Below are 25207 nucleotides of genomic sequence, written 5' to 3' on the forward strand. Positions count from 1 at the left end.
CCCCCGGCAGCACAGCTGGGCAGCACAGCTGGGGGGAATGAGACAACAGCTCCAGGGCTGCGTCCTTCGGGAGAGCCCCGCAGGCCAGAGCTCCTGGTGGCTCGTTCGTGTGACAACATCCCTGCAGGAGCTGCTTGGTGCAATCCCTGCCTCGGAGCCGGCTGAACTCCTGCCCTGACAAACTCTGATAAACCCTGAGCTGGTGTCCATGGCCTCTCTGCTGCCCGGGCAGTGCCATCCTGTGGGAAAGACAAAGCTCTCAAGGACAGGTGATGTGCAGGTGCCAGAGCAGCTCTGCCTGTTGAACAGGAGCAGCTCAGGACTGCCTGCAGCCCCGGGGTGTTGGAATTTCACCCGTTTCACCCAGAGATGTTCCCCATCCCTTCGCAGAGCTGGCAGAGCTCTCCTCCAGGAATGAAGCCTCTCCTGGCATCTCTGAGAGCTGTCAGTGGAGGGGGAAGCCAGTGCTGGGAACTTCCACGGCACCAGGTCCAAGGGAATGTTGGCTTTAAGAGATGTGAGCCCAGGAGCCCGATAATTCCCACAAGGTCCCGTAAGTGAACACATCCTGTGCCTCCCTGGTGAGTCAGCTCTGCCTCAGAGACACGGGCTTTAAATGGTCTGAAAGCCTCTTGCAGCTGGCGATTTAGAAATGGAATAATGATTAATTAAAGATATGTCTGTCCTTAGAAGTGGTGGGTCTTGTATCTTCTGGTTTAGGCGTTGGGCTTCGTGTGGCTTCCGCACAGCTGAAAAGAGACAGGAATAATGCTTTTTCAGATGGGGTGGGGTCAAGAAGGACCAGTGAAAGATGGTTTAAGCGCCTTGACCTCGATTTTTTTTGGGTCTCTTCATTTGCTAAAGAGGTCAGGGTGAAAGGGTGAGTTTGTTTACCCCGAGCTCAGCCCTGCTGAGGACCTGGCTGGCTCTCTGTGCTGAGTCACGGCCCGCTGGCCGCCTGCGCTGCCCAAGGGAACCTTTCTGTCCCCAATTCACATCCTCGCAGTCCTTGGCAGGCTGGGCAGGGTGCACCGTGCTCCCATTACTGTGGAAATGAACTGTTCAGTCACTGTCTGTGAAAAACGCCAATCACTTGTTTGCAAAATTTTTGAAAGTTTAATAGTAATAAAATGGTTAAAAAAATTAGTAACACAGTTAGAGTAATAACAATTTGGACAAATTGAATGAGGACAATATGAGACAATAAAAACAAAGAGTTACGGACATCTGGGTACCTTTTTCTGGGCAGCACGAGCCTGGAAAAGGACCCACGTTAGCAGAGGATTAACCCTTAAAAGCAATAACCTGTTGCATATTTATATATGATGCATAAATTCCATTCAAATACAGGATCGTCAACTTCTTCCTCCGAATCCTAACAGCCCCTTCGAGGCGGGAAGAAGTTCGTTTCTTCTGATAAGAAGGCAATAAATTCTTAAATTCTTTTTCTCTGAAAGACTTAGGCGTCCTGTGGCTGCTGTCTCCCTGCAAGCCCTTTCTTTTAAACAAAGCATCTTACATAGCACCGTTTCTATTTTAACAATTTTTATCACCTAAACCTATATTTAAGATAATTAATACAGCATCCCTTTCTAACACAACACATATAACATCCACTTTAATATTTGCCGAAAGCCAGTCATAAAATACACGCATTTTTCCCACTGTCTGGTTTGCGGGTGCGGAGCCGGCTGAGCTCCGATCCCCCCGATCCGCAGCATCCCGATGCTGGGCAGGTTTGCGTGAGCCCTGCTGGCTCTGTCCTGCCGTGACACCGCAGGACAACGCTGCTTGTGTAACGCTGCTCGCAGCTCTTACGAAACCCAGCCGGTGTCCCGGGCCAGAGCACTGCTCTGTGTGCCCGGGGCTGCTCACCGGGCAGGGTCACACCTGCTCTGTCAGCCCCGGAACCATCCATCCCCTCTGGTCACCTCCAAAATCCCGCTTTGAAAGCGGTTAGCCCGGTTCCTTAATTTAAGTGAACTTTAACGGCCAGGTTGCAAAAGGATCTGGGTAGTGCTTTAATGGAATTAAGCCAGTGCAGAATTGGAGTATTTGTTTCAGCCGGGATCATTATGGTTTTGCAAAAGCCAGGCTTAAGCTGAATTAAGTGACTCAAATGAAGCAGCAGCTTGTGGCCAGAGGAGGCCCTAGGGACATCAGACTTGTATAAGCAAGAATATAACCCAGAATTTCTAATGCAGGTGAGACCTGCAGAGTGATGTTCTGCCTTCTGTGGCACCTGCCAGGGAAAACCTTGGTCGTTATGAAACAGGGGACAAATCTCACCTGAGAGGTAAATAAGCCTGGTCTTAGGGATGAAGATACAGATAGACCCCCATGGTTTGCTCCCTAAAGGATTTCTTTATAGTTTTGTGTTAAAATAGTTTCCTGGGAGGAAAATAAACCTGGTCTTAGGGATGAAGAAACAGGTATGGAAGATAAAGACCCCCATGGTTTGCTCCCTAAAGGATCCTTTATAGTTTTGTGTTGAAATAGTGTACATCTAGCAGCAGTATGGGCCAGGAGTGTGGAGGGAAGAGGAGCCTGGCCTCACAAAAGTAGGAAAAATTCCCAGATACGTTTTCCAACAAACAAAAGTGAACACAAAGAAGGGACAGAAGAGCTCATTGCAGTAATTAAACTCTGCATCAGCTGTCAGCCTGCTGCACATACAGGTAAGAGATGTGTCCTTAGAGAGCTTCTCTGCAGTTCCTCTCAGCTGGGGCAGGATCTGCTGATCACCACGAGCTCTTCCCACCCAGGGCTGCACTTTGGGACTTGGGCTGCTCCAGCAGTTCTGGAAACATCTCAGCATTGCTGCAGCAATTGGTGCATTTCACTCTTGCCTATCCTTTGCCAACAGATCTAAATGGCCTGGATGTAGCTGTGCCTGGCTATGGCTAACCGTGCCTCACTGCCCAGCCCAGGATTGCTTGGATCCAGACAGGATTTGTGCTGGGAACCCAGGCAGATGTAAGCGGGCATGGAGGTGACTTCAGGAAGACAGAGCTGCTGTCCCACATTGGGCTCAAGCTGCTTGCGCTGCAATTCATCTTGTTTTCTGTTGTCTCACAAGGATGGATCCCCTTGTAGCACTCTAGTGTTTATTTTACAATTCCCAAAGCTGTGATAGATTTTTGAGGGGAGATGTGTCTAATCTAGGAAAATTCTCCAGATAAATTATAGTGGGTACTCTTTAGGCAGTTTAAAAATGAGTAGAAAAGAACCATTCCTCTGGTTTCTGATGGCTTGCCTATTACTGTTGACCTGAAAACAAACAAACCCAACTATCACATAACATTGCATGTTCATAAACCAATTTTTTGTACAATTCGAATCTGTAAGTTTGCCGTTATTGACACTGTAGCAAGAGAAGAGCTCTGACACTCCATAAAGCTTTATTCCAAACCAAGAAAGATCATTCCCAACCTGGTCTACTTTAAAAAGCTGACTGGTTCTGCATGTGTGGGCTCCTGCAAAGACCTGTTTGCCCTTGATCTGCACGTCAGTGGTTGTCAGGAAAAACTGAAAACTGTATCCTACCCTCCTGCAGTTTCTCTATTAAATGCAGTTATTAGGGATAGTAACCACCTTAACACAAGGTACCAATTCCATCGAGCGATCTCCGCTGTGTCCCCAGCACTCCCGGGCCCAGCAAAAACAGCAGCGGGGCCGGGCCGTGAGGGGCGGGGGCATCCCGGCAGCGCCCCCTGCCGGCCGGGGAGGTGTGTGCAACCCACTCCCCGCACACATTGGGGCGGCGGAGGGGGCCGAGGGGCTGTGATGGTCCTGAGTGGTGCTGAGCAGTTAGTTAATGGTGCTGAGCCTGTCTAGACATGGTGCTGAGCAGGTAGTTAGTGGTGCTCAGTCGTTCCAGAGATGGTGCTGAGCAGGTAGCTAATGGTGCTGAGCAGCTAGTTAGTGGTGCTGAGCAGTTAGTTAGTGGTGCTGAGCCTGTCTAGACATGGTGCTGAGCCTGTCTAGACACGGTGCTGAGCAGCTAGTTAATGGTGCTGAGTCGTTCCAGAGATGGTGCTGAGCAGTTAGTTTGTGGTGCTGAGCAGCTAGTTAGTGGTGCTGAGTCTTTCCAGAGATGGTGCTGAGCAGCTAGTTAGTGGTGCTGAGTAGGTAGTTAGTGGTGCTGAGTAGGTAGTTAGTGGTGCTCAGTCGTTCCAGAGATGGTGCTGAGCAGCTAGTTAATGGTGCTGAGCAGCTAGTTAATGGTGCTGAGCCTGTCTAGACACGGTGCTGAGCAGCTAGTTAGTGGTGCTGAGTAGGTAGTTAGTGGTGCTGAGTAGGTAGTTAGTGGTGCTCAGTCGTTCCAGAGATGGTGCTGAGCAGCTAGTTAATGGTGCTGAGCAGTTAGTTAGTGGTGCTGAGCAGGTAGTTAATGGTGCTGAGCAGGTAGTAAGTGGTGCTGAGTCGTTCCAGAGATGGTGCTGAGCAGCTAGTTAATGATGCTGAGCAGCTAGTTAGTGGTGCTGAGTCTTTCCAGAGATGGTGCTGAGCAGCTAGTTAATGGTGCTGAGCAGGTAGTTAGTGGTGCTGAGTCGTTCCAGAGATGGTGCTGAGCAGCTAGTTAGTGGTGCTGAGCAGCTAGTTAATGGTGCTGAGCCTGTCTAGACATGGTGCTGAGTCTTTCCAGAGATGGTGCTGAGCCGGTAGTTAGTGGTGCTGAGCAGTTAGTTAATGGTGCTGAGCAGCTAGTTAGTGGTGCTGAGTCGTTCCAGAGATGGTGCTGAGCAGCTAGTTAATGATGCTGAGCAGCTAGTTAGTGGTGCTGAGCCTGTCTAGAGATGGTGCTGAGTAGGTAGTTAGTGGTGCTGAGTAGGTAGTTAGTGGTGCTCAGTCGTTCCAGAGATGGTGCTGAGCAGCTAGTTAATGGTGCTGAGCAGCTAGTTAATGGTGCTGAGCCTGTCTAGACATGGTGCTGAGCCTGTGTAGAGATGGTGCTGAGCAGGTCCAGAGGGGTGCTGAGATGATATTGAGGTGGTGCTGAGTGGTGCTGAGCAGGTCCAGAGTGGTGCTGAGGGGGTGCCCAGGGGCGGCCTCTCCCCCCATGGTCGCTGCGGGCCGTGCCCCTCCGCAGCGTGTGCGGGACGCGCGGCCGGGCAGTGTTGGGGATGGGAGCGGGCGGCAGGGCTGGGCCAGGCGGAGTCCAGTGGGGGCTCGGTGTGTTCCGGGTGTGTACCGGAGCTCCGTGTGTACCGGGGCTCGGTGTGTACCGGGTGTGTACCGGTGTGTACCGGAGCTCGGTGTGTACCGGGGCTCGGTGCGCACCGCGGCCGCCGCAGGCCGGAGCGGGCCGGGCCGGGCCGCGTGTACCGGGGGCATCGCGGCAGCGCCCCCTGCCGGCTGGGGCGGCGCGCGCGCTCCCGCTCCCCGCAGACAATGGGGCGGCGGCGGCGGCGGGGGCGCGCGAGCGCGGGCGGGGCTAGCGCTCCCCGCGAAAGGCGGGGGGGGGGGGGGAAGGGGGGGGGCTCGGCGGCGCTCCGCGCACGCGCGCGCGCGCTCCCGCCCCGCCGGCGCGGCGAAGGTTCCGGAGCCCGCGCGCGCCCCCGCCCCGCCCGCGCCGCCGCCGCCGCCGCTGTCACCGTCACCGCCACCGCTGTCAGCAGCCGGCTCCGGTGCGGACACCCCCGCAGCAGCGGCAGGTACGGGGAGGGGAGGCTGCCGTGGGTTGGAGCGGGGCGCTGAACCCCCGGGCGCGCTCTCCCTCCACCGCGTCCCGCGCGGAGAACTGGGAGGGAGGAGAGAAAAAAACCCCAAAAAAATCAATCAAGCCCCGAGAAGCAAAATCCGTCCATTTCATCCCAAAAGCGAGGGGAGGGGCGTGTCCCGGTGCCGGTGCCCCGGGGCTGCGGCAGCGCGAGGCGCGGCCCCTGCGGCAGCGCGGGCGGCCGGGGCAGGTGCGGCGGCGAGGGATGGAGGGATGGACGGATGGATGGATGGAAGGATGGATGGAGGGATGGAGCGATGGAGAAGGGCGGGTTTGGGGCTTTCCCCCCGCTTTGAGCCCGTTTCGGCCCCGTTCCTCCCGGCAGGTGGGGCCGGGGCTGCGGCAGGAGGGGCGGCAGCGCGGGGCCATGTTCTGCAGCCGCCTCGAGGGGGGAGGAAGCGGTGATTAAAAACGGTAAATTAATCAATAATGGGAATCCGTAACGAGAAAGCGTTTTGAATAAAAAAAAAGGAAAAAAGGAGCTGCACACGCCCAGCTCTAAATTTTGCGTGGGGGGAAGCGTTATTGAGGTCACGGCACCCCGGCGCTGCCCGGCTTTGTTGCACCCCCCGGTGCCCGTGTCGAGGGGTTCGGTGTTTAACGTGAACGAGGTGGGTCCCATCCTGTTGAATCCCGGGTGTTTTCCAGCCCCGGGATGGGGATGGGGATGCCCATCCTCGTGGGTTTGGGGCTGGGATGGGGCTCCTTGCTGGTCCCTGGATGTGCCGGGCACATCCCAAGCATCGCAGTGCCATGCTGGGATTGCCCTTGTCATGCTGGAATTGCCCCCTTGTCCCTTCCATCCGCCTCTTCCCATGCTGTCTCTTCTTTCTCGTCCCCAAATCCCACCAGGTGGGGTGTGGAGCTGCCCCCCCTTTCTGGGTTTCACCTTTTTTACCTGTGCTTGTTGGCTATTTCTTTATTTTAAATATAACTTAGCTGGGAAAAGGGAAGTTTCCTGGCCAGGTGTTTCCAGGAGCACCCACCTGCCCTCCTGCCTTGGAGCAATTCACCCTGCAAGGAGCAGAAACAGCTCGTTCCAGGTGAGGGATGGAGATGTCTGCCTGCATCCCCGACTGCCACACGAGCACGAGGGAAGGTTGGCTTAGGGAAGACGATTTTTCCTGGTGGTTTTGGACACCTAGAAACGCAATCCTGCAGGGCAGCTGCCATCACTTCAGAGGGAGTTTCTCCTTCCATTTGCTGCGGTACCACCCCGCGAGGTGCAGCTCCATTTGCTGCTCGTGCTGGAAGGAGCAGCTGAGATGAGCTAAGCTGTCACCATTTGTATGCAGAGTATTCCCGAGCTTCCCCGGCGTGGATGTGGGCAGATGTTGGGTGCGTGTGTGAATCAGTGGAACAGAATTTGCTGCTGACAATCGTTAATGTGCCTTGTCCAGCAATGGCTGCCTGCTTCCATCTGTGGAAGGGGTTTTGGCTCTGCTGCCAGCACCTCACATTTGGGGTGTTTGATGGCTTTCAGTTTTCTTGGCATTATTTTTTTTAGGGTGGTCAATCAGAACAGGTCTCAGGTGGGCGTTTGCAGGCTGCTCTTGAAGGGAGAAAAATTAAAACCTCGTTCTCTTTAGGAGTCAAGAATTGCCTAACCCAGTTATGCTTTGTTCACTCTTGAAACACAAAATGCTTGGTTTTCACCCCAAGATGAGCAGCTTAAGGAGAAAAGCAAAGTGTTGGCTGATTTACCTGTGATTTGTAGAGGATTTGAACATAGAATTATGGAATGCTTTGGGTTGAAAGGAGCCTTACAGACCATGTTGTTCCACCCCCCTGGCATGGGCAGGGACATCTTCCATTAGACCAGATTGCTCCAGCCTGCACTCCAAGCTTCCAGGGATGGCGATCCGCTGGCAGATGGTTCACACCTGATTAAAGTATTGCGTTTTCTCATTCTTTGAGGTGGGGTTCGTTTTTTGAGACCCGGGGAACGTGATGCCCATCCCACAGATGGTGTCACAGATCAGAGAGGGATGTTTATCCTGCAGAGATTAACTGGGGAGAGCGGTGGTGGGAGCTCTGTGTGCGGCTCCCCCGGCCCAGCCCCTGCAGGTGCAAGTGCAGGTTTGGTGTGTCTCCCTCTGTCTAGCACTGTGTGAAGTATTTACAGCTCTGGCTTCCAATTTGGGCTTGCTCACCCTTCCCACTCCCCTGTATCCCTTGCTGCCCTCAGCCTCTGCCTCCCCAAGGTGTTCCATCCAAACTGTCCCATCCCCTCTGTGCTTAAAGAACTGCAGCCTCAGGAGGACCAAGCAAATGTATTTATTTCACTTATTTTATATATGAAAAGGGAATGCTGTAGCTTTGTCATTTCCTTCCCGAAAAAACACAAGAAATTTTGCTCCCCTGGCCAAAGCTCATAGGATAAAAAGGAGGAAAATGTGACAGTGTAGCTGCCCTTTCTCGGTGAGGAAGAGCTGGGTGTAGCCAGTCAGGGATGCTCGTGGCATGCTGCTGAGGTGGGTGTTTCATCTTCTGCCTTTTGTGCTCCTCTGCTGCATTTCAGAGAGCCGTGTTCCTCGTGGAGTGCTCGTTGATCTGTGCAGCACCACGGGCTTTTTTCCAGCGTTTTCCAGGCGCGGGGTTTGGGTACCACTTTGCTGGGCAGTGCTGAGGGTGCAGCAGCAGGGATGGAGGGAATTTGTGTCACCTTTGTGTCCCCACGTGGAGTTTGGGCTCCCCAGCATTGCAGGGCTGATGGAACAGCCACACTGGGAATGTTTTGGAGCTGGTGTCGATGCCGAAGCTCCTGAAATGCTGCCTCCATCAGCACGGGAGTGACAAATTGTCCTGACACATCCTGCAGCACAGCCGTGGCTGGTGGGCCCAACCTGGTGCCGGCCGTGCCCACCCCAGACCTCCACACAATCCCTCTGGGTTGCCAGAGCGTGGAAAATTGGATCACGAGGCACTGGCTAAGGGGAAATGCTCAGGGTGGCCAGTCCCTTTCTTCCCAAAAGCAAGATTATTCAAAAGCTGAAAGATTTGAGTTTGTCTCGAGCAGAATAATCTTATTTTGTCAGCGCAGCGTGCTGATGAGGCTTGGCTGTGGTGCTGGTGTCCTTTGGGGCAGTGCTGCTAATTTAGCTGTAGGAATGCTCTGACACTTGATGAATGAGTCAGGGAGGAGCCAGGGCAATGGTTTCCACCTGGCTCCCAGGGTTTTCCAGTTTGCTCAGTGGGCTTGTGGCTTGGCTGGTTGACTCCTAGGCTGTGTGCTAAGGTGTGGGGCTGGACTGAGAGGTGGGAGCTTGCAGTGCAGTGCCTTGGGCTTGTGGCATCCTTCTGGGTGATGGCTGGGAGGGTCTTGGGGCTGCTGGAATGTGGCAGTAGGGTTTAAAAGGAATTTAGGGGGGTTGTGGCTCTGCACGCAGGTAAAGCAGCCAATCCTGAGCAAAATGGGCATGGCTGATGCTTTCGGGCTCGTTCTGAGGTCTGCAAACCCACGAGTCTGTAGAAAAGCCCTTTCTTGGAGCAGAAGGGGTTTCTCTGGATGTGTTGGAGTAGCTGAGGGGGTTGTTCCCCTCTGTACCTGTCCTGTAGCATGGGAGCCCCAGCTCAGCATCCTGCCTGCTCCCAGCCTCAGCTGCGAGGAGCAGCAGCTCTCTGAGGGCCTCTCCCTCCTGCTGCAGTGGCTGGGCTGGCTTTCTAGGTTTTTCTGCCAATGCAGTGTAATCTCTTCCTACCTCAGGGGCTCTGCTGGCTGGGCTGTGCTGCTCAGGCTCCAGAGCTGGCTGGGTGGTGCCTGGGGCTCACCCCAAGGGCACATCCCGGGGCTGGGGGTGCTCATCAGTAAATTGGGAAGTGCTGGGTGCTGCCTGCCTCTGGAGATGGAAAAGGAAGCGGTTGCAGAAGTGGCTTGGGCTGCTGGTCCTGCAGAGCAGCACAGAGGTGTCCCCACTCCCCTGGCAGCAGGATTAGGGTGAGTGGTCTGGGGCAGAGCGGGCTTGGAGAAACCTCCCTGAGCACCAGGATTAGGGTGAGTGGTCTGGAGCAGAGCAGGGTGGGCTTGGAGAAACCTCCCTGAGCACCAGGATTAGGGTGAGTGGTCTGGGGCAGAGCAGGGTGGGCTTGGAGAAACCTCCTTGAGCACCAGGATTAGGGTGAGTGGTCTGGAGCAGGGTGGGCTTGGAGAAACCTTCCTGAGCACCAGGCTGGCTCAGATGTGCCTTGCCAGAGGTGCAGTCCCCACGCTGGATCACTGCTCCTTCATGTGGATGTGGAGCTCCTGCTCTGTGCAAGGCTGTTCCCTCCTGGCTGCTCAGCATGAAGAGCCCTCAGTCCCAAAATGTCTTTGCAGGTCACCCTAGGATGTGTTGGATGCAGCAGAATTGTGGCCCTTGAGGAAAACCCTTGTGAGGTTTGTAAGGTGGGTAAGCTCTGCTGTGAGGGACTGAGTGGATCCGAGTCTCTCTTGGATCTCCCTCCTCCATCTGTGAGCTGGAGCTTTGTTTTACACTGAAATCTGCTGGTTGTAGGCTGGGGTTTTTTTTAAGTGCCTGTGGAAAGCATGTGTGGTTTACACTGGAGTCTGGAGGAGAAGTATCTGTGCCTTTAGACTTGAGTGGGTTTTCTTTGCAAGTCTAATGAGCTTTTTTGCTCCTCAGAAATCAATCCACTGGTTTTCCCCTTTTCTTTCCTAGCAGACCAATTAGTAAAGGTGGTCATAACACACGGCGTGGCTCCTGTTTTCAGTGTCTCTTCTTTAAATACCCAGGGAAAGGGAGCACCAGGGGATACCTTCTGTGCAGCTCAAAGGATTATTGCTGCACTTGGGCTAATTATTTCCATCTTTGCGGCCTCTCCGCTCTACCTGCCCTGACCTCTCTGCCTTCCCTCCGTGCTGTGCTGCAGAGCAGTGGGATTTTCTCACTTTGGGCAGGGGTTTGTCCCCAAGAAGAGCTCGGGTGTGTTTGGACAATGCCCCCAGGCACAGGGTGGGACTGTGGGGATGTCCTGTGCAGGGTTGATGATCGATGATCGCTTTGGTCCCTTTCAGATGGGGATATTCCATCATTCTGTGATCTCCAGCTCCGGGTGATGCTCCAGGCAAGGACAGAGGTTGATGTGGGGCGTGGAGGGGCAGGAAAGGCTGTGTTAACTCTTCAGCACATCAAGAGAGGTGATGAAACCACTCGTATTGAGGGGTTTGAATAGCACGTGTGGGACTTGAAGGGCTTTGTGCCACTTATCAGCTGCACTTTGTGGCTCCCCCGCAGCCCCTGCCCCGGGCTGTCTGCCTGGAAGTGCCAGATGTAATTTCAGATGGATTTCATCAGCGGGCTCAAGTCAGTTGCCGCAGAATGAAATTCCATGAGGTGTTTGTAAATGACTCGAAACATCTAAAGAAGCCTCTCCTGTGACTCCTGAGGACATCCAGCTCGGCCTGTTTGGGGAGGGCTAGAGATTCGCTTCTGAGATAAACCAACTGCTTTCCGTGCCCTGCAAAGACGCGTTTGCGCTTCTGAAGCTGAAATTGCGCGAGCAGGGGAGGTGTTCAGAGTGGTTAAATTGTTCCCTGTCCTAGGAAACATTTTATCTTTTCTTTGATTAAAGGTTACTTGAATCCTGGGTTTGTTGGCGCGGTCTCAATGCGGAGCGTGTGCGGTGCTCAGAAACTTTGCTTTGCTTTGCTCCTTCTCTGTGAAAGGAGATATCACTACACCTGAGTTTCCTGGGGCAGGAGCACATCTGGCCAGCTGTGCAAGGTCTCAATATGGAGCATGTGTGTGGTGCTCCTTCTCTGTGAAATGAAATGTCATTTCACCTGGGCTTCCTGGGGCAGGGGGCACATCTGGCCAGCTGTTCTCAGCCAAAACCACAGGCAGGCCAGCGCTGTCACACTCAAATTGAGAGGCCAAGTGATGGGCAATGAGCCTTGTCCTGCCTGACTGCTGTGGATCTCAGTTTGAGCCTCAGGCAGAGGGAGCAGGAGCTGTTCCTTCTCTTTGTGTTAGTTGGAGACCACGGGATGAGGGGAGACTCAAGAGTCCCCCCTTTGTCCCAAGAGAAGGGATAATCTGCAGGGATTCCTTCCTGGACGTTGCTCTGTGTTTGTGCCCCCTCAGGGTTATGTGAGGAGCCTTTGTATAAAAATGGCATTTATATCTGCAGCTGTGCTTGACTTTGGTATGGTGAGAAGAGAAGGGAATGTAAGATTTGGAAATGTGGCTGGTGCTGACCCACCTGGTGCAAAGTGCTGACTGCTCCCTGCAGGAGCCAGTGCTTCATTACCCTCCTCAGATCCTGTTTGATGGGCTGAGAGTGGCTGGGATTGAGTTACCTGTGGGCTTTAAGGTGAGAGGAAACTGAGTGATGTGGCAGAACTGGAGCTTCTCGTGCTCTCTGCTGGCAGCTGTAGTTTGTGGTGTTCGTGAGTCCAAAGCTGGGATTTAATCCAAAGTTTTGTGGTCGATTTTCAGCTCCCACCGACTCTGAATTCAAGGGCAGATTCCACCCTGAGCAAATTCTGCCCTCTGAAGTTACTGCTTATGTGTGGTTTTACCTCCTGCCTCATCAGCATGACAAAGGGTGCTGCCTGGAGCTGCCTGGAGGGATTTGTACGAGAAGCTTTTAACAATGGACGTCTCCAAATTGGACAGAAAACTACACGGTTTCCCCTCAGCATTTCCCGGTGTAATAATGGAGAGCCTGGCAGGCGTGAATAGGCAGAAAAAAAAAATTGCTGTTGGGGTGGGGTGAAAAGGAAAGCAGGTAAAATCTGTTCAAACTATGGCATGGCTTGGAGTCACTGCCTGGGAGAACAGATTTAGAGAGGATGAGAACAGAATGAGGGTATTGGGACCAGAATGAGGGTATTAGGACCAGAATGAAGATATTTGGACCAGAATGAGGACGTTGGACAAAGGGAGTGAGTGACTCTGGGGTTTGTGGAGCCCTGCAGGTTCTGGTGGTGGGTGGGTGATCCAAAAAGAGCAGCTGTGAGCAGGAGGAGTCCCTGGTTTTGTTCTCATCCTGAGCAGCATCTTGGGCACACCTGGGCCTGCTGTCCTGTCTGCTCTCCTTGCTCATCCATCTCTCCTGTTCCTGCCCTCTCACCCTTCCATATTAAACCCTGCCTGGCAGCCCCAGCTCTGAGCTGGTGCTTACCTGAGAGCAAGGTGGGGACTCAGAACCCTGCAGGATGTGGAATTCCAGCATTGGGAATTGCTGAGCTGCCTCTTTATTTCATGGTTTTGGAGCTTACTTTGCCTGAGTTCTGCTTTTCCCCCCCATGTCAGTAGTAGCTGGATTACTTTGCCAGCTCCTCCCTTCCCCCTGGTTCATCCAGGCAGGAGGTGAAGAATGAATACTCTTTAATGTGAAGGCACTTTTTAATGCTTAATCTCTCAAATATGTCACTGCTTTTGTGTCTAATAGCAGGGCTTATTGTCAGGGCTGTCTGAGGCCCGTGCTCAGCTCCAGAGCAGGTTTCATTACCCACTGCTGCTCACCTTAGCAGAGGAGTTTTGGACTTTTGGGCTTGGTTGCTCTCTCAGCATCCAGGAGCCTCTCCTGTTTTTCTTAAATGGAAAAATCCTGCTGTGGGTTTGTGGTGTTTGTGTCCAGGTGAGCAACACTGGGGAATGCCAGGTTTGGGAGGGAGCTAGGAGTAAAGTGACTTTTTGGGTAAGGATTGCTGCAGCCAGGAAAAAAAGCCGTGAATGCCTCTCCTCAGAAAAGGGGCAGCTGTGTGGGATGGGTGAAGCTTTTGGCTCGGTGGGGACAGCAGAAGGCTCCTGCCTCCCTCGGTAAGGGATGACAAAGCCGTGGCTTTAGGTGTGGTCAGAGCTTCTCCAAACAGGCTGGCTTCATTCATCCACGATGAAAACAAGCAGTGCTGACACACCAGCGGCCCTGCATCTTCCAGCCTTTGTTTTAGTGACTGAGAGAGAGCCCGTGACCCCGGGGAACGTGAATGGAGCCCTGGTAAGCAGAGGGCAGGAGTGAGATTATTTTGGGGCAGGAGTGATGCTGGGAGGCAGGCGGCCCCTTTGTACATGGCACACATGTGACAGCAGAGCTGCATTTAGAGCTGAAAGAGAATAAAATCCCCGAGGAGGCTGATTGCACCTCGTTTATTTTTAACTAATGTACTGGGGGAGATTGAGCTGGGATTCCGAGACTTGGGGCAGGCTTAAATTCGGACAATTTCCCTCATCCCTGTGAGGAGAAAGATTGGCACCAACTGGGCTAATTCCTGGGGAAGATGAAGTGCATGTGGATTATGGATTTTTTTTTTAAAACTTTCTCTTCCTTTATCCTTTGGGTTAGGAGGGGAAATAATGGTTTTACAACTCTTAGGCTGAATTTATGGTGCGTGTTCCCATGTGGACTGTCACTTAGTCACACTGCCTGCATCTGCTTGTGCTCAAATCTGCTCATCGGCCCCATAAAACTAAAATCAAGACAAGACAGATTGCTGCTTGATTGTCATCCCAAGTGGCCCAAACTGGGCAAAGACCAGCTGGGGAGAGACATCCAAGAGCTCAGTAGGGATGTTTTGGTATAAAGGTTTTTATTTGCTGTTCATCCTTACTGTAAAACCCTCGTTTGTCTTGTGCCTCAGCACGAACTGTGCTCCCTTGTTAGGAGAAATAAAGGTACAAATGCAGCTACTGTCGGGTTTTTGTGTTAGAAGGAAGAGCTCTGGCTCTCAGATTGTGTGATCTTGTGCAGGGTGTGGGGAGCCACAGCCATCTCCCATCACAAGTAAGTCCCTTGCTGTTCGTGTCATGCAGAACATGGGCAGAAACAGGCACTGGTGCCTTGTTGATCCTTGTGGGATCAACAGCTCCTGGGAGCAGGGCTGGAGCTCCCAGGTGCTCCTTTTGGGGTGCCCACCTGCTTCCCCTGGGCTGGCGTGTCCCAGTCCCTCCCCTCCCTGTCAGAAATTGGGGATTCTCTCATCCCCACCCTCAGCTCTCCTGCTGATGTTTGTTTGTTTGTTTGTTTTCTCTCTTGAGCTTTTCCAGATTAGGCTTCCCCCCCCCCCCCCCCCCGCCACGTTTATCTTCTTACTGACCTGATGCAGATTTAATAAAAAAATGGAGCTTTTCGTTTTAGTAAATACAGTTGTGAACATTTGAGGGAACAGTGTTTTTCTGCTGTTATGCAACAACATAAAAAGCAAAACAGAGACACTTGATGAATGTCCTATTGTTTGTTGTCTTTTGGCACTAAAGAATGAAAGATGATGTTCAGGAAACACACTGTGACTTTTGACCTCATCTGAAGAGCCTCTGAGTCATGAAAAACAAAAATAATTCAGCAGAGCCAGACAGGAGCTAAAACAGGCGTGACAGAGCCTGCTCTGGTGGCGTGCTGGCTGCTGGGCTGAGGACAGGTCCTGCTGGAGCCCCGAAAACTGGTGAGATCTGACGTGTTTGCTGCTTTCTAGGCTAAGGAACCAGCGTGTCGAGAATGCCTGAGCCTTCCCTCTGTATTTACAGAGTGTCCTGGTGAGCTCCTGCTGCATTCCAGCTCTGCCAGTCACCCCTGGGGAGCTGGAGCTGGGCACGGGGGCCAGGGACTGGCTGGTGCCCAGTTTGGGGTGTCAAGTGGCTGGGAGTGATGGCTTGGTGAAATCAGGACAGTGCATGGAGTGTAGGGGAGGCTGGAACTGGGCTGTTCCAGGCTGGGAATGTTTGTTCCAGCTCTGCTGCTGGACACCCTGTCCTTCCCCTCTGCTCCTCTGGGATGTGTCCCTGATACAGCACCCTGGAACCCATTCCTGCAGTCAGCCTTGGGTCCTGCAGGAGGAAAGCAGGGGTGGGATCCTGCAGGGATGGGAAAGCTGGGATGGGATCAAGCAGGAGGAAAGCAGGGATGGGATCCTGTAGGGATGGGAAAGCTGGGATGGGATCAAGCAGGGATGGGATCAAGCAGGAGGAAAGCAGGGGTGGGATCCTGCAGGGATGGGAAAGCTGGGATTGGATCCTGCAGGGGGAAAGCAGGGATTGGATCCTGCAGGAGGAAAGCAGGGATGGGATCCTGCAGGAGGAAAGCAGGGATGGGATCCTGCAGGGGGAAAGCAGGGATGGGATCCTGCAGGAGGAAAGCAGGGATGGGATCCTGCAGTGATTGCAAAGCAGGGATGGAACCCTGCAGGGATTGGAAAGCAGGGATGGAATCCTGCAGGAGGAAAGCAGGGATGGGATCAAGCAGGGATGGGATAGCTGGGATGGGATCCTGCAGGGGTAAAGCAGGGAAGAGATCCTGCAGGGATGGGAAAGCTGGGATGGGATCCTGCAGGAGGAGAGCAGGGATGGGATCCTGCAGTGATTGCAAAGCAGGGATGGGATCCTGCAGGGATGGGAAAGCTGGGATGGGATCAAGCAGGAGGAAAGCAGGGATGGGATCCTGCAGTGATTGCAAAGCAGGGATGGAATCCTGCAGGGATTGGAAAGCAGGGATGGGATCCTGCAGGAGGAAAGCAGAGATTGAACCCTCCAGGAGGAAGACAGGGATTTTACCCTGCAGGAGCAAAGCAGAGATTTTACCCTGCAGGAGAAAGGCGGGGATTGGATCTGCAGGGATTGGAAAGCAGGAATTGGATCCTGCAGGAGGAAAGCAGGGATTTTACCCTGCAGGATTAAGGCAGGGATCCCTGGGGAGCCTCACCTTGGCTTCTCCCCTGGGACAGGATTTCTGTGGCTGCCACAGCCATGCCAGCCATGGTGGCGTGACAGTAGCTGCAGCAGATGGTGCCGTTGTCATCGTTTTATTTTCTATCCATGTGCTGAAACAGCTCAAAAATAACTTCACATATGATGGCCCAATCCATGGAGAATGTTTTCCTGGCCCTGAGAAAATCTCCTGCGACATCAGTGGCCACAAGGCTCTCCTGGTTGTGTCTCATCTGCTCTGGCTGGGATTGCTCACTAGGCTGGAGCTGTGGCATGAAGAATCTTTCATATTTAATATCTTCATTAATGTGGCAGCATTGAATATTCACAGAACTTCTGTCAGGGCGCAGCAAACGCTGTCAGCACTGTGAAATCAAAGAAAGGGGAGCAGCTGAGATCAAAGTAAGCAATAAACACACACCTTGTGTCTCACAATGTCTTTCCAAGCCTGAGGCAGAACCTGGTGGGGCTCAGGTGCAGCTGGGCGGTGGCTGGTGCTGGCACAGCAGTGGCCTGGCAGTTTTTGCAGTCCAATGCAGACCGTTTCACCCGTGGTCCTGTGAGGCTGTTCCCTGTGTATCTCACGGACAGAGTGACTTTTGGGTCATTTCTCAGCTCCTTGATTGGCTGAATTATGTGTCAGGGAGCTCAGGATGGGTGTAGCAGTGCTCAGTGCCCTCCCAGATGGGCTGTACTGGGGGAGATGGGGGTGCTCTGAATCCACCAGCCTGGCCCCGCCTTGGGAGCTGGTTTGGTACCCACTGGAGCATGAAATAAGTTCTGTCAGCTTGTTTCTGGCCTCATGTTAATGAGGAAGATGGTGATAGCCATGAGACCCTGCTGGCCACAGGAGCTGCCCTGTGTTTGTGAGGTGGCAGTTGTCCCCAGAGCAGGTGAGCCCTGCATGTCCCCAGAGTGCTCTGCCAGCAGCTCTGTCCTCTGCTGCCCATCCTGGGCACACCCGTGACAGTGCCAGTGAGCCACCAGGGGAGTGTGGCAGTGTCAGCCAGCGGGGATGGGTGCTTGTCTGCTTTCCTCCCTTCAGGCAGTGCAATCTCTCCTAAAGCCATTCCTGCCTCCTCACGGTGTTGTTTGCCAGCCAGGGCAAAGCAGGCACTCGATGGGGCAGAGCAGCTGCTGTGCCATCCATTGCCTCAATTCATTCAAACTCCAGGGACATTTTTTGGGAACCTCTTTTCCTTCTCCCCATCCCTTTTGGTGGCTGGGGCAGCAGTGTGTGGCGGTGCCTGGTGTTGCAGCCACAGCCTTGGGAAGGCAGTGCTGGGGAATATATCAGCCTTCCAGCACTTTCTGTTCAGTGAATAATGGCTGCTACAAGCCCCAGGGCTGTCGAGCCTGCCTTAAACCTGCGGCAGCAGCAGCGGGAGGCTCTGGTTTGCAGCAGGCTGGGATGGGAAGAGTCAAAGGGAATTAGCTGCTAAATAAGATCTGCCTTCTCTCTGATCCGCTCTACGTGTTCAACTGCTTAAAGGCTTCCCAAGCAAGCAGGATTTTGGGGAGGAGGAATTTATCCCCCCATCGACCATCTCGGGGCTCGGTGGAGCTGCAGGATGCTGTAGCAGGGGGTGGGAAGAAGAAATCCTCAGGCAGAGCCTGGCAAATCCCTGCCAAAGAGGCTTCTCTCCCCTCTCTGCAGAGAGCCTGCTGAGCGCACGGGGCTGCTTTAAAACTGCTGCTGCCTCCTTTTGTGCTGCCACGTAAGCCCTGCTGAGCAGAGCTCTAATCTACCTAAACTTAGGGGACTTAGGGGCAGCCTGATTTTTGCATCGTGTTGTGGAATGAGCTGGGTGATCCGGAGTGCCAGCACCTCCCTGAAATGCCCTCTGAGAGCTCACGGGGAAGGCTGGAGGAAAGGTTGGTGAGGTCAACCAGGCCAGAAATGAGAAGGAAATAAGGAAGGGGTGGAAGATGAGGGAAGGAAGATGCATTTAATGCCAGGAGATGCTGCAGGTGGAAATGGAGATGCTCAGGCTTTGGGTGAAGGTGGAGCAGGTCACAGCTGTTTCATTGGGGCACAGAGGGGACGTGCAGACAAACCCATTCCCCTGTCCTGCAGCTCAGGCCGTGGGCTGGGGTTTTGTGCTGGATAATCTGGTCTCTAATTGCTACCCTGCCCCGAGGCAGCTGCTGAACTGGGCCTAAGCTGATTTGGGATGGCAAATTCTGTTAGTTTAATGCTCAGCAGCCCTGAGGAACTTACCAGCATGTGAGTGAGTGTTCCTTGGCTTTGCTCTGGCCACGAGGCTGCTCTGGAGACCCCCGTGGTGACCCTGGCCGGGCTCTGGGCTGTGAGCAGCTCTGATTTGCAAAGGCTGTGTTGGGGGAATGGAATGACAGGAGAAGGAAATGGGTGTCCATGCTGCTGTGGTGAGACTCCTGTGCCCCAAAAGCTGTTCTGCTGTGAGCCCAAAAACCATCTCGTGTCTCCATGTAAAGTGTCCAGCCCCTGGACAAAGGGGCAAAAGTTTCACACCTCCAAGGAGCTACTTAAACTATAATAACTATATAAATAACTATATATATATACTTAAACTATAATAACTCTAAACTATAATAACTATTAAAAGCAAAAAGCAAAACGAAAACATGCAATTTTGAAACAATTTCTTTTGCAGCTCTGTCCTATTGCTCCAACAGGCATTATTTGTCTTTGAACCTAAAAGAAGTTTTCCATCCTCTTGAGTAGATATCCTGAAATTCCATGTAATTTCTCAGCTCACTGCATATTAGTGCCTGCAATTAATGAGATCATCGTCCATATTCCTTCCTCTGTCAGCTTCTGGGAAGAACAGTACTTGGAGAAGAGCACAAAGGAGATGAAAAGGAAGTTGCTTATGAATTATGAACAGCCTTTCAGGCCGATGTTGTTTCACGGTGCTGTCACTCTGTTTTAATTATGTAATTCAGACGGAATGAAGCTTTTCTAAAGCCCTGTTTGTGTTTGATCACCTTTCAGAGGTAACTTAGCTTAGCTGGTGTTTGTTGAATCTTCATTTTTGACAACAAGAGCGAGTGCTTTGTGCCCCTTCTGATTAAATAATGGGGAAGGAAGATGCTGAGCAGGAGACAATAGCCTAGAGGCTTGGGAGTTACCTGGGTGATCACTTGGGTATTTTGTGGGTATTTTGTGGATATTTTATGGACATTTTATCAGGTTTTTGTGGGTATTTTGTGGCTCCATGAGGGGTGGAGCTGCTTGGGAGTTACCTGGGTGATCACTTGGGTGTTTTGTGGGTATTTTGTCGGGTTTTTTTGGGGTATTTTTTGGGTATTTTGTGGGTATTTTTTGGGTGAGTTTTGGGTGTTTTTGGGGTTTTTTTGGGGGTATTTTTGGGGGGTATTTTGAAGATATTTTGTGGGTATTTTGTGGACATTTTGTGGATATTTTGTCAGTTTTTTGTGGGTATTTTTTGGGTATTTTGTGGGTATTTTGTGGGTATTTTTTGGTGGGTTTTGGGTATTTTTTGGATATTTTTGGGGGGTATTTTGAAGGTATTTTGTGGACATTTTGTGGGTATTTTTTGGGTATTTTGAGGGTATTTTTTTGGTATTTTGAGGGTCTTTTGTGGCTGCATGAGGGGTGGAGCTGCTTGGTGGGGCAGTGGTGAGTCCCAGAGTGTGCAATTCCAGCCAGCATCTCCCCGGGTGTTTCACCCTCCTGCTGCTGAAATTTCCTTTCCTTTTCCTGTATTTTCCTGTATTTTCCTGCCCCGGGGCCCCTGCAGCACCCGCAGGCAGCTCTGCCAAGGCCGGGTTTATTTTGGGCTGGGCTGTGTAAATCGAGCCCCTGGTCCAGCCTTGTGATCCTGGGACTGTCCCTGCCCTGCTTGGGGACAGTCCTGGCTGTGTCCCCTGTGCTGTGCCCACTGAGGGGCTCTGGGGGGCTGTGCCCCCTTCCTTTGTGCCAGGGCTGGTGGTGCCTGGCACGGATTGGGTGCTCCTGGATCTGCCCTCTCCTCCATGGGGCACCTTGGGCTCACCTTGTCTGCAGCCTGGGCTTTATCTCCCTCCCACTTTGTGCCCAAGGGTTGAGAGTTTGGGCTCTGAGGGTGCTGGAGGCTTTGTGTGGGGGTTTTGGGTTCCCCAGGGCTCTTCTGGGATGTCCTGGCTGTGCCCAGCCCTGCTGCCTCGTTGGTGCAGGGCAGGAATTGCTGCTGCAATCTGGATGTGGGGCTGGGGACCGAGAGCAGCTTTGGGCTGGGCTAATTGTGGCCTTCCAACATCTATGAGAAATGGGAATATTGGGAAATATTTCCAAGCACTTGCAGTGATGGGACAAGGGAATGGATTCAAACTGAGATAGTTTGGAGTAGATTTTAGGAGGATTTTCTCCCCTGTGAGGGTGGGCAGGCCCTGGCACAGCTGGGGCTGCCCCTGCATCCCTGGCAGTGCCCAAGGCCAGGCTGGACATTGGGGCTGGGAGCATCTGGGACAGTGGAAGTGTCCCTGCCATGGCAGAGTGGCACTGGATGGGCTTTGAGGTTCCTTCCAACACCAGGAAGTCTGGAAAATGTGAGGTGTGGAGGAGCTGTTAATTATGGGATGGGCTGTTGCTTTTTAGATAGTGTCCCTGGTTAAGGAGAATGGTTCTGCTGGGGATGGATAAGGTTCTTTGGAGGGTTTGTGCTTTATCTGCCACGAGGAGGGTGCTGTTCAAGTTTATCTCTGTGCAGCTTTCTTTGCTCTAATTATGCATCACTGAGCCGTTGCTTCAAGGCGGGGCTGGTTTTACATTTTTAAGAATATTTTAGAATATTTTTTTTTTTCCCCCTTGATGTTATGTTTTTCTCCGAGAAGGATTTCCCCTTCCCCCACTCAAAAGGAAAAACAAAGAGGATTATCACTGTGGGCTTCTTTCAGAATTTTCAGTCCATCTTTGAGAATTGGAATTTAGAATTTCAGTAAGATATAAATTCCCTTTGGTCATAGGAGTTCATTACCTGAGTGAAAACCCAAGGCCAAGCTGAGGCTTTCCCTCCCTCCCGTGCCAGCTGGAGGTGGTTTTGCTCCCCTCTGAGGGTGGCTGGGGCACGGGGGGCTCTCAGGAGCAGCATAGGATGCTGTGCTCCATCTGCTGGGAGATGTTTCTGCTCTCCAGAGCCATCCAGGCCTCTGTGTCTGAAGGAAGGGGCACTGGGGCGTTCCCTGGGCTGCAGCTGGCTTTGAGTGTTTCAGTGATGGACCTGCGTGCTCTCAGTCATGTTTTCTTCCCCTGTAACAGGGAGGCAGCTCTTCCTCTCAGATCGTCTCTGAAAAATTAATGTCAGCATCCTCCCGAGCCGCATTGTGCCGTGCCATGGTGGGAGTGGGGGCTGGCCCTGAGCAGCACAGGCAGGGAGCAGCATCCCAGCTGCTCTGCACTGCCCTGGCCCTGCCTTGGTGCTGCAGAGCCCTGGCACTGGCTGGCCAGGGCAGGCAGGGGACACCAGCCCTGAACCACAGCGCCAGGGCTGCAGCCCTGCATGCCCAGAAATGCAAGGACACCCCCAGGCTGCAGCCCTGCATGTCCTGGAGAGGTGCAAGGACTTCCCCAGGTTCCATGCCCAGGAGAAGTGCAAGGTTTCCCCCAGATTTCAGCCCTGCATGCCCAGGAGAAATGCAAGGGCATCCCCAGGCTGCAGCCCTGCATGTCCTGGAGAAGTGCAAGGACATCCCCAGGATGCAGCCCTGCATGCCCAAGAGAAGTGCAGGGTTTTCCCTGGGCTGCAGCCATAGAGAATTGCAATGTTTCCCCCAGGCTGCAGCCCTGCATGCCCAGGAGAATTGCAATGTTTTAGTATTTCAGTGCTGTAAATAATATCAAGCATCAGCAAAATGAGGCCTGGATATAATCCATATGATCCTTTCAGCACTTGGCAGCCATATGTCCAAAAAATTAGGGCCCACCAATTAGAGCAAAAATTAGATACTTAATTCTTTCTTGTTTTATACCTCCATTTTTATGGGTGATTTCATTGCAGCGCAGCCTTGGTTCTCCAGTCCTGTCCAATGGCTTTGTAGCTCTCTAAGGCAGTAATTAAATTGCAGAGTCATCTTGCTAAGGCTTAAAAAAAGCCGGGTGAGAGATCTGGTTACTGGCCCTTGTGTGGTTCCATACATGCAGTTAATTTATTGCCAGCAGACAAAACCACAAGTTTCCTCCTTGCTGCTGGAAACCTGAGCTCCACTGCTGAGCATGTGATCACTCTAATAGCTGATTATTAATCACTGCCAGTGGCTGTAATTAACCAGCTCTTAGCTAAAAGCTCTGTCTGTCCATCCAGCACAGAGCACCCTGCGCCGGGGGCAGATAATGGTTGTTGGAGGTTTCATTTCCTTTTGCAGATCGATGGCTGGGAGGTTTGGCACCTTCCTGCTCCCACCCCTGACCTGTTTGCTTTGCTCTGTGCTGTGCTGGGGCTCTCTGAGCCCTGCAGGAGGGGTTTGGGGTTAGAGCAGGGGCTGTGCTGTCCCCTCACAGCCACAGCTGAGCCAGACCCTGTCCCCAAAGAGTCCGAAATCCATCTCTGGACAGTCCTGGTGTCCCCCCATTTGTCACTTTTGGGTGGTTTTTAAGGTGATGGGTGTGTTGTGGTAGCTGTGTATCCCTGCTGGTGTGCCCACAGGGATGGAAGGGTCCCCTCCCACAGCAGCATCACCCCTCACCAGCAAACCCAGCTCTTGGCAGACGGGTTAAACTGGGAAATGCAGAGTTTGGAGCGTGCACAGGAGTCAGCCAGCACTTACCCTGCTGCTCTCAGGGGCAGAGCTGTGCCAGAGCACCGTCCTGGGTGCACCAGGGTGCTCGTTTTGCTTGGCACATCTTGAATACTCCTGGAACCTGAATGCAGCTGGCAGGAGCTGACTCTGTGTGTGCTGTGAGGGATGCAGTGACTGACACGTGCTTCTGCTTGTGCAGGACTGCTCAGACCTTCCCTTGGCTCCTCTTGGGTCAGGTTTTGCCTAATGGGTGTCAGTTTTTACTCTCCCTTTTCAGGTACCTTTGCTGAGAGGTGGCAGAGCAGCCTCAGGACACCACCATGATGGAGGATCACGCACCTGGCCAGGAAAAACACTTCTCATCAGGTGAGCACGTCCAGGAGGTGCTGAAGGACCTGCCTGGGCCAAGGAGGGAGAGGGAGAACACCCTGGTGGTGTGAGGGGACCTTGGAAGGACACTGAGGCTCAGCCAGGGCACCACAGGGAGCCCACAAGGTGCTCCAACATGCACAGTGATGGCAGAATGCTGCTCGTGGATCTCACTGTCCATGGAGCCCAGCCTAGGGGGGAATCCCACTGCTGCAGCTTTGCGAGTGTGTGTTTGTGTCCACTCCTCAGTTTGCTCAGGAAACGCAGCACTGGTTTTATTTGGGGTGATTTATTTGGGGTCACTTATTTGGGGTCACAGCTTGCTGCCTGCTTTCCTCACCTGCACAGGGACCTGGGGACAGCTGAACAGGGAGCTCTGGGAGTGGGGGCCATGCCAGAGTCTTCCTCACCATATTTCAGACCTGCATTCCTTCAGAAGTTTTTCCTTTCTCATTCCACTGTGCTCCACAGCTGAGCTTGGAAACCCTCACTGCCAGCAAACCTGGTGGGACTCACTCCTGGCTATGCTCCATGTAAACATCATCTTAATTTCCTTTTCTTGAGGTGCTTTGGACGCCTCTTTGGCCTGATAAATGGATGGCCTCTGTCCTGGAGAGCATCCAGAGCCTCCATTCATCCTGGCTCTGCAGCACTGCGGTCCGACAGCTCCTCTCAGCTTGTCTCACACGCCACAGGCTCCCAGGGACTTCGCTTCTTCTTCCCCACATCACTTTTCCCAGCTCTCATTATTTGATTTGCCCGCACCCTTGCTGAAGGGAGACTTGTGCCTCTTGCCCTGCTCTTCCAGAGGACTTTTGCCACCGTTTCTTGGCACAGAACGTTGTCCTGCTCCAGCCCTGTCACACCCACGGGCTGGTTTGCAGTCCTGGCAGTGCTCAGCCTGCTCTGGGAGGGAGGGAGAGGACAACAGAGGCTCAGAAGCTGCACATCTTTCCTCTTATGTTGCTGAGATCTCCTTGCCTGCTTGTGCCATGCTTTGCTGTTTCTGCCTGCCCGGTTCACCGGGCTTTTCTTTTGTTTCCTTTTGTTCCTTTTGGTGGTCACCCTGGTGCTTTTGGTTGGCATTTTCACGCTTTGCTTGCTTTAAGCTCAGGTGGTTTTCACTCTCCAGCTGCAGCTTCTTGCAGCTGTGGCTCTGGGCAATGAGAGTTGGTAACCCCAGGCCCCAGGTGGTAGCCAAGGACTTGTTGTAAGTATTTGAATGTTTTCCAGGCTATCCCCTTCAGATACCAGTCGATGATGGATCGGATGAGCCTGTTTCTGAAACTTCTGACGCTAAGAGCACCCCAACTACGGAAGGTGGGAGCTCTTTGACTTTCTGCTGGGGAACCACCATGGATGGGGTCGTGGTCAACCTCACCACAGAGTCCCCGTGCCGTGTCCTGGTGGGGTTTCTCAGGAGGAGAATCCCCTTTGTTGTCTCATCACCAGTGGTGTTTGAAGGAGGTGGATGAGGTGCAGAGGGGGCTGGAAAGCAGAAAGGTGACTTGTTCTCAGGAAGATGCTGGTGGTTTGTGTCCTGCAGCCTTTGCAGGGGCTCTGCAAGGCCCTGGCAGTGCAGTCCTGTGTGGAGTGACACAGCTCTGTGTCACTGTGCTCCCCAGGTCCTGAGTGCCTCGTGGGTAGAAAGGCTCTCATTCCAGAGACTTGCTCACTGTTGTAATTACCTTCACTTTTTGCTGCTTTAATCCCAAGAATCTGCCTTTGAAGAGGTGAGGTAGAGGCTTTAGCT

General features: G+C 52.9%; 1 protein-coding gene across 27 annotated transcripts in view; it reads left to right on the plus strand.

The window, feature by feature from the left end:
* The first annotated feature begins 5476 nt into the window (after positions 1 to 5476).
* Positions 5477 to 25207, plus strand: part of MAPT (microtubule associated protein tau) — a 42769-nt gene continuing 23038 nt past the window's right edge. For 4 of the 27 annotated variants that reach the window (XM_074557674.1, XM_074557679.1, XM_074557676.1 and 1 more), the window contains exons 1-3: positions 5479 to 5657; positions 23363 to 23451; positions 24688 to 24774. In XM_074557674.1, coding sequence (XP_074413775.1) covers positions 23406 to 23451; positions 24688 to 24774 — 133 coding nt within the window. In that variant the 5' untranslated portion in view covers positions 5479 to 5657; positions 23363 to 23405. Of the gene's footprint in view, positions 5658 to 5889; positions 5913 to 23362; positions 23452 to 24687; positions 24775 to 25207 lie in introns of those variants that run through there. The other 23 variants (XM_074557684.1, XM_074557677.1, XM_074557681.1 and 20 more) reach the window with 15 other exon arrangements.

The sequence above is a fragment of the Zonotrichia albicollis genome, chromosome 23 (genome assembly GCF_047830755.1).
Source record: "Zonotrichia albicollis isolate bZonAlb1 chromosome 23, bZonAlb1.hap1, whole genome shotgun sequence".
NCBI lineage: Eukaryota > Metazoa > Chordata > Aves > Passeriformes > Passerellidae > Zonotrichia > Zonotrichia albicollis.